This window comes from Balaenoptera borealis, assembly GCF_965194805.1.
Source record: "Balaenoptera borealis genome assembly, chromosome: 3".
In the NCBI taxonomy this organism is placed as follows: domain Eukaryota; kingdom Metazoa; phylum Chordata; class Mammalia; order Artiodactyla; family Balaenopteridae; genus Balaenoptera; species Balaenoptera borealis.
The window spans coordinates 179,894,751-179,908,067 of record NC_138866.1 but is presented as its reverse complement, the minus strand read 5'-3'; the positions used below and the strand labels follow the sequence as shown (position 1 = coordinate 179,908,067).

Sequence of the window (13,317 nt, the reverse complement as noted above, 5' to 3'; positions counted from 1 at the left end):
GACCCAGCTGGATTCATTTTATGAAAAGACCTAGCATCATTTTGTCTACAAATTATTTTATTATATAACATCTATTTATGAATTTTAAAAATAACTTAATTGAAAAGAAGCGAGGTCTGTCTAAAATGGCCAAATTAAGAGCTACGCTTCAAGTATAAAGTTGAATTTCTCAAGTTAACCTAACCTTGATTTTGTGGGAATTTGACCAATAAGATAAAAAAATATTTAACCAAAACATATATTGTCATAAAATTTAGAGAATTGTTCAGATATCAAATAAGCAAGACACCAAAAGAGTTTTCCAAAGATTTATTGAAGCAGAAACAAGTTGGTCAGATACTTGATGGAAAAAAGCAGTTTTAATGGTATTCAAAAATACTTTTTAAAAAGTATTCTAGCACAAGGCGTCTTCGGTAAACTAGATTATGTTGTAAACTTTTTTCTAAATCTTTTACGAGTGTTGTTTCTCAAGAACTAGAGCTTATTCCTATTTCAAATCTATCTTGCACTCCTGAAAAAACTGCAGAAAGGCACTTGAAAGCTGTTTCTTTAAGATATGGATTTCTTTTTTATTCTCACTGGTAGTATTTTGCCGCATGGATTACGTGCAGTTTTTATTCCAGATCATCGTGATGCTGGGAAGTTTCGTTGATAACCTGTTAAGAAAAACAGAACTCAAATCAAATATAATACTACATACTAATGATTAAATTACCCCATAAAGCATGTCAAAGAAAAATCCTAGGAAAGGCATATAATTTATTGTGAAAGTTGGAAGATTACGTTGGTTCTGCGTGACCAAGGGTCACAGCGAGCAGGAACAGATACATATGTAAGACGCGCTTCACCGGTAGGCAAAATACGTAACTGATAGAATGTTATGACTTAAAAAAATAAACTTAAAAAATACTGTATATATGAAGAAGAATGCTGTAATAATCAGCAAAGTTTAAAAGCAATGAAAACATATTAAAATGTACAGCAAGTACATTTTATGTGCAAGGGAAGATTACATGAAGATTACGATACATTTTGACCATTTCTTTTCCTGGCATAGAGAGGTAATGAGAAACTACTTGATCATATGGCATGTCCTTGTATTACATCATGACAGGGTCTAGGAGTGTCCAGGGGAGGCCATATGTCCAGGATCAAAACATTCCTGCTATTGAGGCAGTCTAATGAAACTAGTTTAGGAAGTTAACTTAAGGAAGCGGTACTCCTGTTTCAAATCAAGCACCAAAGGAAATCACTAATTTTAGACAAAGGCAGACTACTCTCCCACCTTCACATCTAGGAGCCAAATAATTAGATGGCTGTGTGTAGTGCCGGAAGAAGAGACCTATTCTCTTTTTAGGAGGCGTGAGTGAAACTGAAACCTCCCAAATTAGCTAGCTGTATCTGAGATAGACTAGACTTACTGATCTAAAAGTTTATCTCTGCCTGTCTGAAATTACTTGCGTTTCGATATAAAGTTACCAACCTGTCCGTCTCTGGTTTCAACCGTCTTAATCAGAAGCGTCCTTTTTGAATGGGTGTCAACCAGAGGGAGTGAATCCAGATTGGTTTCTGAATAACGAAAACAGGTCCAAAATGAGTAAAAATGAAATTTTTAAAACGACAAAGAGACGATTTTGTCCAAAGAATTATGATTTTTTTGTTCATGATTGTTTAAAGCACTATTCCCCAAATAATTCTAAAGACTATCACCTGTTTTAAAACCCAGAGGCTAACAACACTGTAGCATCAGGATGAGATGGATGACTTTAGTGTATGCTCCAACAGGAGGGGAAAAAAATGGAATTTCACTTTAACTAGACGTAGAAAATGTAAGACAGTACTTGTTTGAAAATTATGCCTATCTTAAGAGAATTCTCTCTTGTATGGCATTTTTCAGGTATCATTTTAAAAATGAGTGCTTTATAAACAGAATGGTTACAAGCTGCTAAAATTTTTCGTAGGGACTTCCCTGGCGGTCCAGTGGTTAGGACTCCGTGCTTCCACTGCAGGAGGCCTGGGTCTGATCCCTGGTGGGGGAACTAAGATCCCACATGCCGCCCAGTGCAGCCGAAAAAATAAAATAAAATACTTCATGAAGGACAATCAAATACTTACCCCTCAGGTTCAGGGAAGAAAAGTTTGGAAGAGGCAGAGCAATCCTAGAAAGAGGTGAAGAAAAACAGTAAATTTTTTGGAAAACAACAAGGAATACATTTATACACTTCTCATTTTCATCAAATAAGAAGATTTACAATCCACAGGTGAGGGATTCGCTTCAGAAGCATTTACCTATGATCGGTCTCATTAGTACATTTAAATATTTTACTCCAAGCATTTTCTCCAGGGGGCTGGAGGTGTGACAGAGTGACTCTTGGTTTTCACAGAATCAATCGTAGGTTGAAATCCCAGCTCAGATATTGATTAACTGACTAGGACAAGGAACTCAAATCTCCAGATCTGAACTGAAGGTTCCTCATCTGTAAAAAGTGGTAAATAGCTACCTTGAAGAAAGGCTCTGAAGATGAAATGAGATGATGCGTGGAAAGCAAGGGGCGTGATACCTCACCCAGGGCAGCTTGGCATTCACTCCCACGAGCCCCCGTTCCCTACCTGCTCTCCTCTCCTTCCAGCAGCTTCCTGTAGGTGGCAATCTCGATGTCGAGAGCCATCTTAACATTCAGCAGATCCTGGTATTCACGCAGGTGACGGGCCATCTCTTCCTTCATGTTCTGAATCTCATCCTGCAGGCGGCCAATAGTGTCTTGGTAATTAGCAGCTTCTACGGAAAAGTTCTCTTCCATTTCACGCATCTGGCGTTCCAGAGACTCGTTCTGCAGGAGAGATGAGAAAGGCCGCCGGTGTTATTTCCCAGAAACAAACAAGCAGAGCTATCCCCCCAACCATTTCCAGACCGTTTGCAATCATTTCCCCTAGCAGCAAATGGGGAACGCTCCCATTTTCAGCGGAAAATACAAGTACCAAGTCCCCTTCCTAGTGGAAGCAATAATATAGGTAAACTAAAACCTTGGGATCTCCAAGTTCTTTTTGAATCTGTCTTGACGACTCATTGTCTTTGGACTAAAATGTAAATTTTTCTCCCTTTGAACAAAGTTTCCTCCCGATAGCACCCTGAGCTTGGCCACCTGAAATGGGTCCAAGCTGGTGACCGGCCCTCTCTCCTTGCGCTGTGATACTCACGGTCCCTTTGAGGGCGTCCACCTCGCAGGTGAGGGACTGCACCTGCCGACGGTACTCGTTCGACTCCTGCTTGGCCTGGCGTAGGGCATCGTTGTTGCGGTTAGCCGCCTCGGAGAGGTCAGCGAACTGTCAGGGAGGAAGCAGAAACCTGGGTCACCCACGTGCCTTGTCCACGCATCCTCTGAGGTTCTACCTGGCCTGGATAACGGACACGGCTTAAAGATGGCAAACAAGACAGATACGAAAATAAGGCAGGATACCAACCAACTTTTACGCTCAAAGCTCAAATCGCAACGTGTCCCAGGATACGCCTAATTTGTTTTGAAAACCAAAGGAAATGAGGTGGAAGGCCAATGTGGAGATTTCCAAGTAGAAATTCCCTCTGTCTCCCTCGTTTTCAAAGGGTGGAGGTCAAGGGCAAGGGGGTAACCTGCAAGGAGGGTGACAGCGGGGCAGTGGCAAGGGCGTCTGCTATTCTAACGGAGGGGGTGTGAGTCGTGGGGAGGGTGCAGCAAGAGATAAAACTCGCGCAGGAGGAAAAGCCAGCTAAACTTGGCAGCGAAAAGGTACTTAGGAATCACTGCAGGCAGGTAGAGCGTTTTCAGAAAAGAACGCTTTTCTTCCGTCCTGGCCACACTCGCTCGTTTCGCACCTTGGACTTGTACCATTCCTCAGCCTCCTGGAGGTTCTTGGCGGCCACGCTCTCGTACTGCTGGCGGACGTCACGCAGGGCAGCCGTGAGGTCGGGCTTGGAAACATCCATATCGATTTGGACGTGCTGTTCTTGAATCTGGGCCTGCAGCTCCTGGATTTCCTGAGGAGAGAAAAGACAGAAGGTCAGCCGTGCCGAGTACGGGGGGCGGGGGCAGCTTCACCCACGATGGTTCACAAACTGTGACTGCTCTCACCTCATCATGGAGTTTCTTCAAAAAGGCAATCTCTTCTTGCAAGGACTCCACTTTCCGCTCCAGGTCCAGACGTGCCAACGAAGCGTTGTCCACATCCTGTTTCGAAAAGAGGAAAGACAGCGCCTGAAGGAGGATGCTGAAGTCTGCGGCCTACCCCAGGTGTTCATTTCCAGTGAACTATAGGAACTTATGGCTCTTTATTATATAGACGGGCATTGACGGATTTTATAACCTTCGAGTAAGTTTGTCAATCACCCAGTGCTACAACATACTCTGTTTTCTTTTCTTCATTAACCAATTTGAAATGTGGTCCGCTGAGTGGTACTCAAGGTGACCAGTAGACAATTTTAAAATAAATAAATAAGTGTATGCCAACATGGCAGGCTGCAGTCAATCAATTATTATTGAATCCACATTATATCAGTGAAGTTTCTATTACTTTTTTAAATCTAGAAAATCAATGCCACAGCCTTTTTGGGGGTTAACATCATGGCATAGTAGGATAATGGGAGTTGGTCAGGTTTCACAACTTCGTGTGTACATGAGAACGTGCAGAACAAATTAGTGCTCCAGAAGTTTCAGCAGATAGTACATAAGCTCTTCCCCCCCCCCCCCAACTCAAATCTTTTGAAATTTATCCTTGGGATCCCAAGCAAGTCATCTGGCATTCAAGTTACAAGGCTAGACTTATACTCCAGTTCAGGATGTGCCCTGGCAATAACGTAGTTCAGGCAAATAAGGAACAAGAAGTGTAACCCTGAACTGTATTTGCTTTGCTTTCTCTGGTAGATTTTTCCCCGGAACTCCCCTATCTCATCCCACAAGGGTGTGTCCACATCTTTTTCACTTACAACTGTGTCAGTTTGGTTCCTTAGCTTGTTTCAGAATGACTGATCAAAATGCATACGGGGTTAACTGTATGTAAAATTTTTGCTGCTCTGGTCAACTTCTCTGTTTCCACCACTTGTAAACTGCTATATCCCAAAGACTTAATTTCCCCTTAAGGGAATGTCATGAGGATTTTTATACCTCTTATCTTGTAATCAATTATATTTGGAGTACAGTTTATAGCCTTACAGTCTTAAAATATTGACATGCTTCTATCACCTTCATGGAAAAATGAACGAGGAATAAGTGATAAAAAAAGATCAGGCTTGGGGAAAAAATTTCATTTTTGCTTGCTGTTAAACCCTACAAAAGATATACAAGATGATTTACTACTCTCTATAAAAAAGTTCAATGTGTCATTCTACTTCTTCGAAGAGAATATGAGGGGTTTTACCTCATCCCTAAATAGGGACAATTTATACTAATATTGTTTTATATGAGGTTACTACTGGGGGTAGAAAACATTACAGACATGATGATCAGAAATGGTCCATGACTGAAATAAACTACTTATTGCTGTGTTTAATTTGGTAAATGTATTTCTGCTTCAAAATGTTATTCTAGACTGTTCGTCTGAAGGAGCTTTTATAGCCATCCCAGTAAGTGCTCAGGAGAATGCAACTATGCTGGCGACTCTTCCTGCTTTGGGATTCCAATTTTAAGTTAAAAATCATTTAAGGCCATCTACCTTTGGAGCAAGAAAACCTTTTACTTAAAATCCCATTCTTCATTTTCAGGTTTATGCTTTATGGAGAGAACATGCTAAAGAATGCAAAGGTTCAAAAAAGAAAGGCCTTTCCACATGTGAGGTATGACTGTAGCTTTAAGAACTCTTCACATCACATACTTGGGAGTCTGGGCCAGATATTAGATAACGGATGTTAGCAAATACTTGTGTCCAATTAGAACGGTGCTTGCATCATTACATAGTCAGTAAGAATGCAGCCTGTTGCAAAGCGTCTCTGGGAACACAAAGACTCCTATTCTTTCCGGCCAGAACGGCCCCACTTGCCAGGATGTCTGTATCTACATTCCATAGTGAAGCCTGTAGAAACCATTAATACCTTTCAGCCAGGGGGACAGATGGCTCCTTTTCACCCTTATTAGGTCACAAAATAGTTGTGCATAGGGATACTTCTATCTAACCTTAGGGCCACAGTAGAACTTGCAGCGAAGAAAAGAAACTTGCTGGCTTAAGTCCAGTTAAACTAAGTTTCTTATCCTCCAATACATTTTACATTTGAAACTACAGGGCAGAACTGCGCTTTTGGCGGCCTTGTAAAAGGTAGCCAACTTGACTTTGGCAAACCGCCATCTAAATCAAACTGTAACTGTTCGAGATCAGAATATCAACGTGTTGCAAAAATGAAACGAAAATAAATGATTTCTTGGGAAAAAACTCTTGAAACAAAGTAAAAAGTTAAAGACTTCCCTTTATGTCCTAGAGAACGGTTTGATCATTCAAGGGTTTTTGTCCGGAGCAGCTCCGAACTGTGGTTTTTCTGCCACTAGAGGGCCTGGAGCGCAGACGTGAAGTTTGGCACGACGTATACACTTGGGTTAAAGTAACTTTTAGCATTGCCCGTGGGGCGCGTGGGTGGGTGGCGTCCGGTGGCTGCGAGTGGGAACAGAATCTACAAACCTGTCTGAAAGACTGCAGGGTGCTCTCGGCTTCCTCCCTCTGAAGCATCTCCTCCTGCAACCTGAAACAGGCGCGCGTTAACCACAGGGGCGCGGGGAAACCGCCAGGGGCGGGGCGACCACACCCAGGCACCCGGCCGTGGCCGCCAGGCCAGAGCTGCTGCGCCACCTCCGCGGGCACCCAGCGACCGCGGCTTTTAGGGCTGCTGCTGCCCTCGGCTACTTTTAGCGGGGCCTTGGCCACCGCGTGGAAAGGCAATCACGGTCGCCACCACGACCTGCGAGACGACCGCCACCACCCCGCCCCGGAGGAGGCTCTGCAGTCCCTTTGTCTCGCTCCCTGCACGGCCCCGGGGCTGGCAGCCCGCCGGGGGTGGGGGTGGGGGTGGGGGAGTGGGGCAGGAAACTTTCTCAAAGTTTGGGGAAATCGCATGCACCGTTTGCAAGGGCCTTCGAGGACAGACAAAGCGGTAGTTTTAAGAAATCTGAAACTTGAGACAGGCGTCCTTGGGCAAATGAGTGGGGCTAGAGGGGAAATGCTAACTTGAAAGATCTGGGTTCAGGGCGTGGCGGCTCCGCTCCCCCTCCGCTTCCCTCCCGCGGCCCCGCCTGGGCGCCTCCTTACTTCTCCCGGAGACGCATGATGTCCTCGGACAGGTTGTCGCGCTCCACCTCGACGCGGGCTTTGTCGTTGGTGAGCTGGTCCACCTGCCGGCGCAGCTCTCGCATCTCCTCCTCGTAGAGGTCCCCCAGGCGCGACTTGCCCTGGCCCTTGAGCTGCTCGAGCTCGGCCAGCAGGATCTTGTTCTGCTGCTCCAGGAAGCGCACCTTGTCGATGTAGTTGGCGAAGCGGTCGTTCAGCTCCTGCAGCTCCACCTTCTCGTTGGTGCGGGTGTTCTTGAACTCGGTGTTGATGGCGTCGGCCAGCGAGAAGTCCACCGAGTCCTGCAGCAGGCGCACGCCGGGCACACTGCTCCGCAGGCGCACGGCCGCGGAGCGCGTGGCGTACACGCCGCCCGGGGACGAGGCGTAGAGGCTGCGGCTGGTGCCGGGGCGCAGCGCGCTGCCCAGGCTGTAGGTGCGGGTGGCCGTGGTCACGTAGCTCCGGCTGGAGCTCGGCCGGCTCGCGGTGCCGGGGCCGCCGAACATCCTGCGGTAGGAGGACGAGGACACGGACCTGCTGGACATGACTGCAGAGGGCGGCGGTGGGCTGGGCGGCTGCGGTGGCGCGGGCTGGCTCCGGGAGGAGAGGCGCGCGAGGGCGCGGTGGGTGTGGGCAAAGGGAGCGCTGCTGCGTCTCTGGCGCGGGGACCCCGGAGCGAGAGTGGCAGAGGACGGGACCCCGCCGAGGGCGCAGTTTTTATAAGCCGCTTAGGAAGAAGGGTCCCCTCCCACTGCCATCCCGGAGACAGAGTGCGCCAACCAATGGGGAAGGCTGGGCGGGGGGTTAGGGCGGGGGCGCCCTGGAGCCTTCCTCCTCCCCCGTCCTCCGCCCTGGGGACTGGGTACAGTCTCGGTTACTTCTTGGCTGGGCTGGGACTTTCGGGGGCTTTCCTGATGGTAGCCCGAGCTCCGCTCACCTCTGGGTGCTGAAAAAGGCGGGGTCGCTCAGTGGTGGGGGGACCCCCCCGGGACTGGACCGGAGGGGTCCCGGGCACCGAGCCAGAGCGGCGCGGGAGGGGCGCGCAGCAACGGGGCTTCGGTCCGCAGGGAGCTGGTGGGTGGGGAGACCCGCGGGCCAAGGGGCAGGAAGAGGGGGAGTGCGGGTTCCAGCAGATCGGAAGGCGTGGACAAAGAAACAAAGAGGGTCTGGGATTGGAGCGCGAGGTGGGAGCGCGCACAGCCCGGGACGCAGGGCTCGAGCCCCCCGAGCAGCCTTGCGCACCGCCTGCTGCGGAAGGGGCATCGGTCGGGCCCCATCTGTCTTCGCCCTCTAGTCTTGGAGAGTCCTCTTCGGGGACCTGACGGGCTGGGTCCAGCTTTGGACGGCGGGAACTGTGAGGAAAGCCCGGGGGAGATGGGTGGGGTCGCTGAGTCACTGGCGGCGAGTCACTGCGCCGGGCCGTCCCGCCGAGGTCGAGGGCTGCGAGCGGTTCAGGGAAACCGTTAGACGAGATTGACCCAAGTCTCCCCGGGTGCGCGCGCGCGCGCGCGCACTGTTGGATGGAAGTTTTACGCAACTTCGAGCTGGGCCTGCGCTTTCTTGTGTGCAGTTCGCCTGCGAGGAGACTACAGCGCCCGTAAATTCTTAAGAACTCGCCAAAGCCTGATTTTGCGCCAATGTGCAGACTTCTCTTTAGTAAGAAACTTCGGCCCGGGCTCTATAACCGCCAAACGCGGGTCACAAATGCCCTCCGGGAAGGTTCTTCTTGCAAAGTTCCCTCCCACCCTTCCCTCCGGTCTCCTCTCGGCCTACCCCTGCCCCCACAAAACCACACCCGGCTTTTAACATGATCTGGAAGTTTTGGGTGAAAGAGGAAACTCAGCGTCCGCAGTTGCAAAATCAAATTGATCACTGGTTTTTCTGCTGTAGCGGAAGTCATTAAAGGTATAATATGCATCAGTTATAGAATTAATTAGGTATTACTTTAAATGCTTAATTCGATGAATGAAAGGCAATTTTATACCTCAAATGATAGAATGTTTGAGGGAAGTAGATTTATATGTTCATTTTAGCTCAGCGATGGTGCTCACTGCAGGATTCTGGTGACTTGTCTGGGAAATGTCACTGGTCCCTTGGCCTATTTTCCAGAAGAATTCTTGCAGTTGGTCTCGGAGTGAGGGAGATAAAACTGTCTACAGAGCAAAAAACTTTTGGTCTAGGGCACCAAGGTAGTGTTCAGATTCTAACACCAAAACCTTCCAGGTAAATCACTCAACAGGGTTTTTGTTGCGATACTAGTAACATGCACAACAGCATGGTTACCCCCAAAGGGAGATGAAGAGAGCCAATCCAAGCCAGTCTTTTAGTCATATCTGTAGCAATTCAAAAATCAGAGGTTTGTGTTTCCTTTTGTATTTACAAGACTGAAGGAGTATTGAGAGGATTAGCCCCAAAACCACTGTAAAAATAAAAGCATCTTGATTCTATAGTGAATGGGGGTGGGAGGGTAGAGGGGAAGTAAAAATTCTTCCATTTTTGTTTTGTGTTTTGGAAGGGGGGGTGCTGGAAGTTACCTGGCATTTAAGAAAGATAGTTTAGAACCAAATGAAGGGTTTATTCCAGCTTTTTTGTACAAGCCTCTTTTAGGCAATATTTTGTTTACTGCATTTCAGTTAGTTCTGGCAAATGGGGCTGCCAAGGTCGAAAACTGCAGGACCCCTTGTGGTACAGCTCCCCTGCTGTGGATTTCCTTAATTCTCTCCTTCCCTGGGAGGCTTCGGATCCCTCCCAAGCATTCCTGGGGCGTGGTGCCCTGGCAGACCAGCTTATGCTCCATGTTACCGTCTTGCTCTCAGAGCGCCCTTTATTCAAGCCACTGCTCAACAAATGTCACCATTGTGAGTTTGCCTGGAACCCTTAGGATGAGAAAAAGCCACCTCCCTCTGGGGGGAAGGGAGGATGGACCTTTCGCCCACCTAAAATGCTGATCCCAGGGCAACAAGCTGGTGCTGTCAGAGGACTCATGCTGACTGACTCACTACGGAAAATGAGGGCAAGGCTCTGGTGTGGTGTGGCAGGGTGCCCTGTTGGTGACCACAGCAAATTCCTCAGGCCTGTGGCGACTTCCTCTGGGATGGACACTGGCCCTCCTCATCATCTGGGGGTATCCCTCCTCCTTTCTAACCTGTCCCCGATCTGTATTCTCAGGACTGTGATATGTTCACTTGCTGCCCTTCCTAGTCAGCCTAGGCTGCTATAACAAAATACCATAGACTGGGGGGCTTAAGCAACAAATATTTATTTCTCCCAGCTCTTGAGGCAGGAAGTCCAAGATCAAGGTGCCAGCCGATTTGGTGTCTGATGAGGGTCTGCTTGCTGGTTTGCAGATGGCCATCTTCTTGCTGTGTCCGCACGTGGCAGAAAGAGTGCACGTTCTGGTCTCTTCTTGTAAGGACGCTAATCCCATCTTAGGGGCCCCACCCTCATGACCTCATCTAAACCTAATTACCTTCCTAAGACCCCACCTCCGAATAGCCGCACATTGGAGATTACGGCTACAACATATAAATTGTAGGGGTCACAAATATTCAATCCGTAATACTTGCCATACACCACGTGCACACACACACACACACACACACACACACACACGCACGCACAGACACAGTATCCGATGCGTCCTTCCTATTAGAAATTGCCATAGCTTGGGGTGGATTGTAGAGTGCAGAAAAGCGAAGGTTACAAAAACACTATTACTCATTCATACAGAATGCATGAGACTTTGGAAAGAATTCATTTCATTCTGAGATAAATTATACACCAACCAGGACAGTGCCTTAACCAAGGAGGGCTAGTCATCAATGAAGGAAATATATGTCTGAGCTAACATCCTTGAGCATGATAACTAATCCTGCTCTGTCTGTGCCCCCATGTTCTTAGCTACCTTTTGGAAGTAAACAGTACGTAGACATAGCTTTCTCGCTTTTCATATTTATTTTTTTGATTGATGTGAAAACCTATTTCCAGGGTGTTTTCGAATGCTGGACCCTGAAGCATCTTCAAACACTGCCTGCTGCAAGTTGTATATAAATAAGGACACAGTGGTACAGTGTGTAGGCCAGGCGTAAACATTACCAAATCTAAAGTATACTAACAGTGATTTTGGAATTTGCAAGCTGTGGTGATGTCAGTTGAATCAGGCGATTTGAACTGACGGACCAGCCAGCCATGCGGAGAGGAGCTTAGTGGCCTGTGGAGGCTTTAGGAGAGCTGGCTGGCAGGAGGTCATGCCAAGAGGACAGCTTCTAGCTGGATCGCCTGGACGGAATGTCAGCAATGAGAAGGTGGATAAAGTGAGAGGCTGAAAATCATGGCAAAATCTAAAGGGCATAGTATTAAAGGTAATAATAAGAATCAATAATAGAAGTGCTTTAACTTCTGTGTCTACTGGAGGACAGGAAACTTATATGACCAGTCTGCCCATGGTCATATAAGTAGCAGTGGAGGCAGGAAGGGTGCAAGCATTTGAATGGAGCCCTTTCTGATTCCAAATGCACATTTCTTTTCTCTTTGTCTTGATAAAATTTTGCTTGCTATTAATCAGTTTAATTCACAAATATCATTTAGGGGCGTACTGTGTTTCAGGGGCTGCAGAGGGAGGACAACTGCCAGATCGTGTTGTGAAGGAGCAGATTCCTAAAGGAATTTGGGGATAGAATATCATGTTTTATGTTATTCAAATGATGGAACAGTGATTCATAATAGATAAGAAGGGAGTCTGGTTTTTACCTAACTCTAAATCCTTACTTCGAGAGTGAAATATTTTCACCTGGACTCCTTTCTGTCTCTTGAAAGGCATTATATCCAAGGTTGGACTTAGCTCATCTCACACCCGAAACCCCACCAACCACAGCAGCTTCCCCTTCAAAACTCCCCTGTCTATTTAAGGCAACATAGCAAACTAGCAAGATAGGAAACTTCCGTCATCCTTGCCACCTCCTTACCCTTCGATGGCTCAGATCCCATGGGTGTCCTGTCCGTTGCTTTCTGCACCCACTCCTCTGTTATGTTGCTGTGACTCACATCCAAGCCACTTTGTACCTCATCCCAGCAGTACTGCAATTGGCTTCCCTTCTTCCAGGCTCTGCTTACCCCCACCAGTGTGTCTGACTTTGAACCAAAACCTCTTTTTCTTAACAACTGCATGCTTAAGACTCCCTAAAGATCCAAAGTGAATCATTCCCTTGTGAGAAGGTAAGCTCCATGAGGGTAGAGACTTTTCTCTCTTTTGCTCACTGTCCTATCTCCAGTGCCTACAGAGAAGCCTGGCACATTTGTTGAACGTATGAATTAGTGCATGAGCAGTTCATAAAGGGAGGAGGGAGGGAGGGAAGAAAGAGGAGACTAATATTTACTAGCGTCTATTACGTTCAAGCGGTGTGCTAGTCATTTTAAACATGACATCCTCTAATCTTTACCGGGTATTATGATCCACAGCTTTTATTAACTGACTCAAAACACATGTATTGAATGTGTACCATGTTCCAGGCATCCTGCTAGACAGCAGGGAACGTGAACAAGGCAGGTATCACCCATGTGGTCTTGGGACATAGAGCTGAGTCCATGTGTGCGTATGTGTGGTACAGAGAGGCAATACTTAAGTAAAGGAACAAACCAAATAATGACAATTTGTAATAAAGATGATGAAGGCAACAGAAATTTTGCTTCAGAGGAAGTTGAGGCTCATAGTTTGACAGTGGCCTTTGAAAGCTAGGCTAAGGATGTTCCCATCCATCCTGAGTTCCCACTGCTCCCCCCAAGACAGCAATTTCAGTGGAGCCCTAAGTTCTTTTCTATCCCATGAATACACCACATTTCCCCCACCCTCCCGTCTTTCCTCACATTCCATTCATTAGGCAGGGGAACTCGTTTTCTGCACTGCCTGCAACACTTAGTATACTCAGGTAAGTTAAGAAACTTTTCATGCCTCTGGGGAGCTCATAGCCTTGAAAAAATTAGGAACCACATGAAAGAGCTGTAATACATAGCAGAGTATGGTGAGTGAGTGCGCTGAAGGGT

General features: G+C 47.2%; 1 protein-coding gene across 1 annotated transcript; it reads right to left on the bottom strand.

Annotated features, from left to right (window-relative positions):
* Window positions 1-294: 294 nt before the first annotated feature.
* VIM (vimentin) lies at window positions 295-7,984 on the bottom strand. Its single transcript, XM_082385587.1, has 9 exons — window positions 7,261-7,984; window positions 6,637-6,697; window positions 4,107-4,202; window positions 3,851-4,012; window positions 3,199-3,324; window positions 2,611-2,831; window positions 2,116-2,159; window positions 1,484-1,569; window positions 295-656 (listed from the first exon to the last, which is right to left on the bottom strand). The coding sequence occupies exons 1-9, from the start codon at window positions 7,821-7,823 to the stop codon at window positions 615-617; spliced, it is 1,401 nt and encodes a 466-aa protein (XP_082241713.1). The 5' UTR covers window positions 7,824-7,984; the 3' UTR covers window positions 295-614.
* Between the last annotated feature and the right edge of the window lie 5,333 nt (window positions 7,985-13,317).

Coding starts and splice junctions, on each gene's coding strand:
- VIM (XM_082385587.1), bottom strand. CDS start 7,823: ATGTCCAGCAGGTCCGTGTCCTCGTCCTCCTACCGCAGGATGTTCGGC. Junction 3,325..3,850: donor AGGAATGGTACAAGTCCAAG/GTGCGAAACGAG, acceptor CCTCCCTGACAG/TTCGCTGACCTCTCCGAGGC. Junction 2,160..2,610: donor CTGGAAGGAGAGGAGAGCAG/GTAGGGAACGGG, acceptor ACCTCTTTCTAG/GATTGCTCTGCCTCTTCCAA.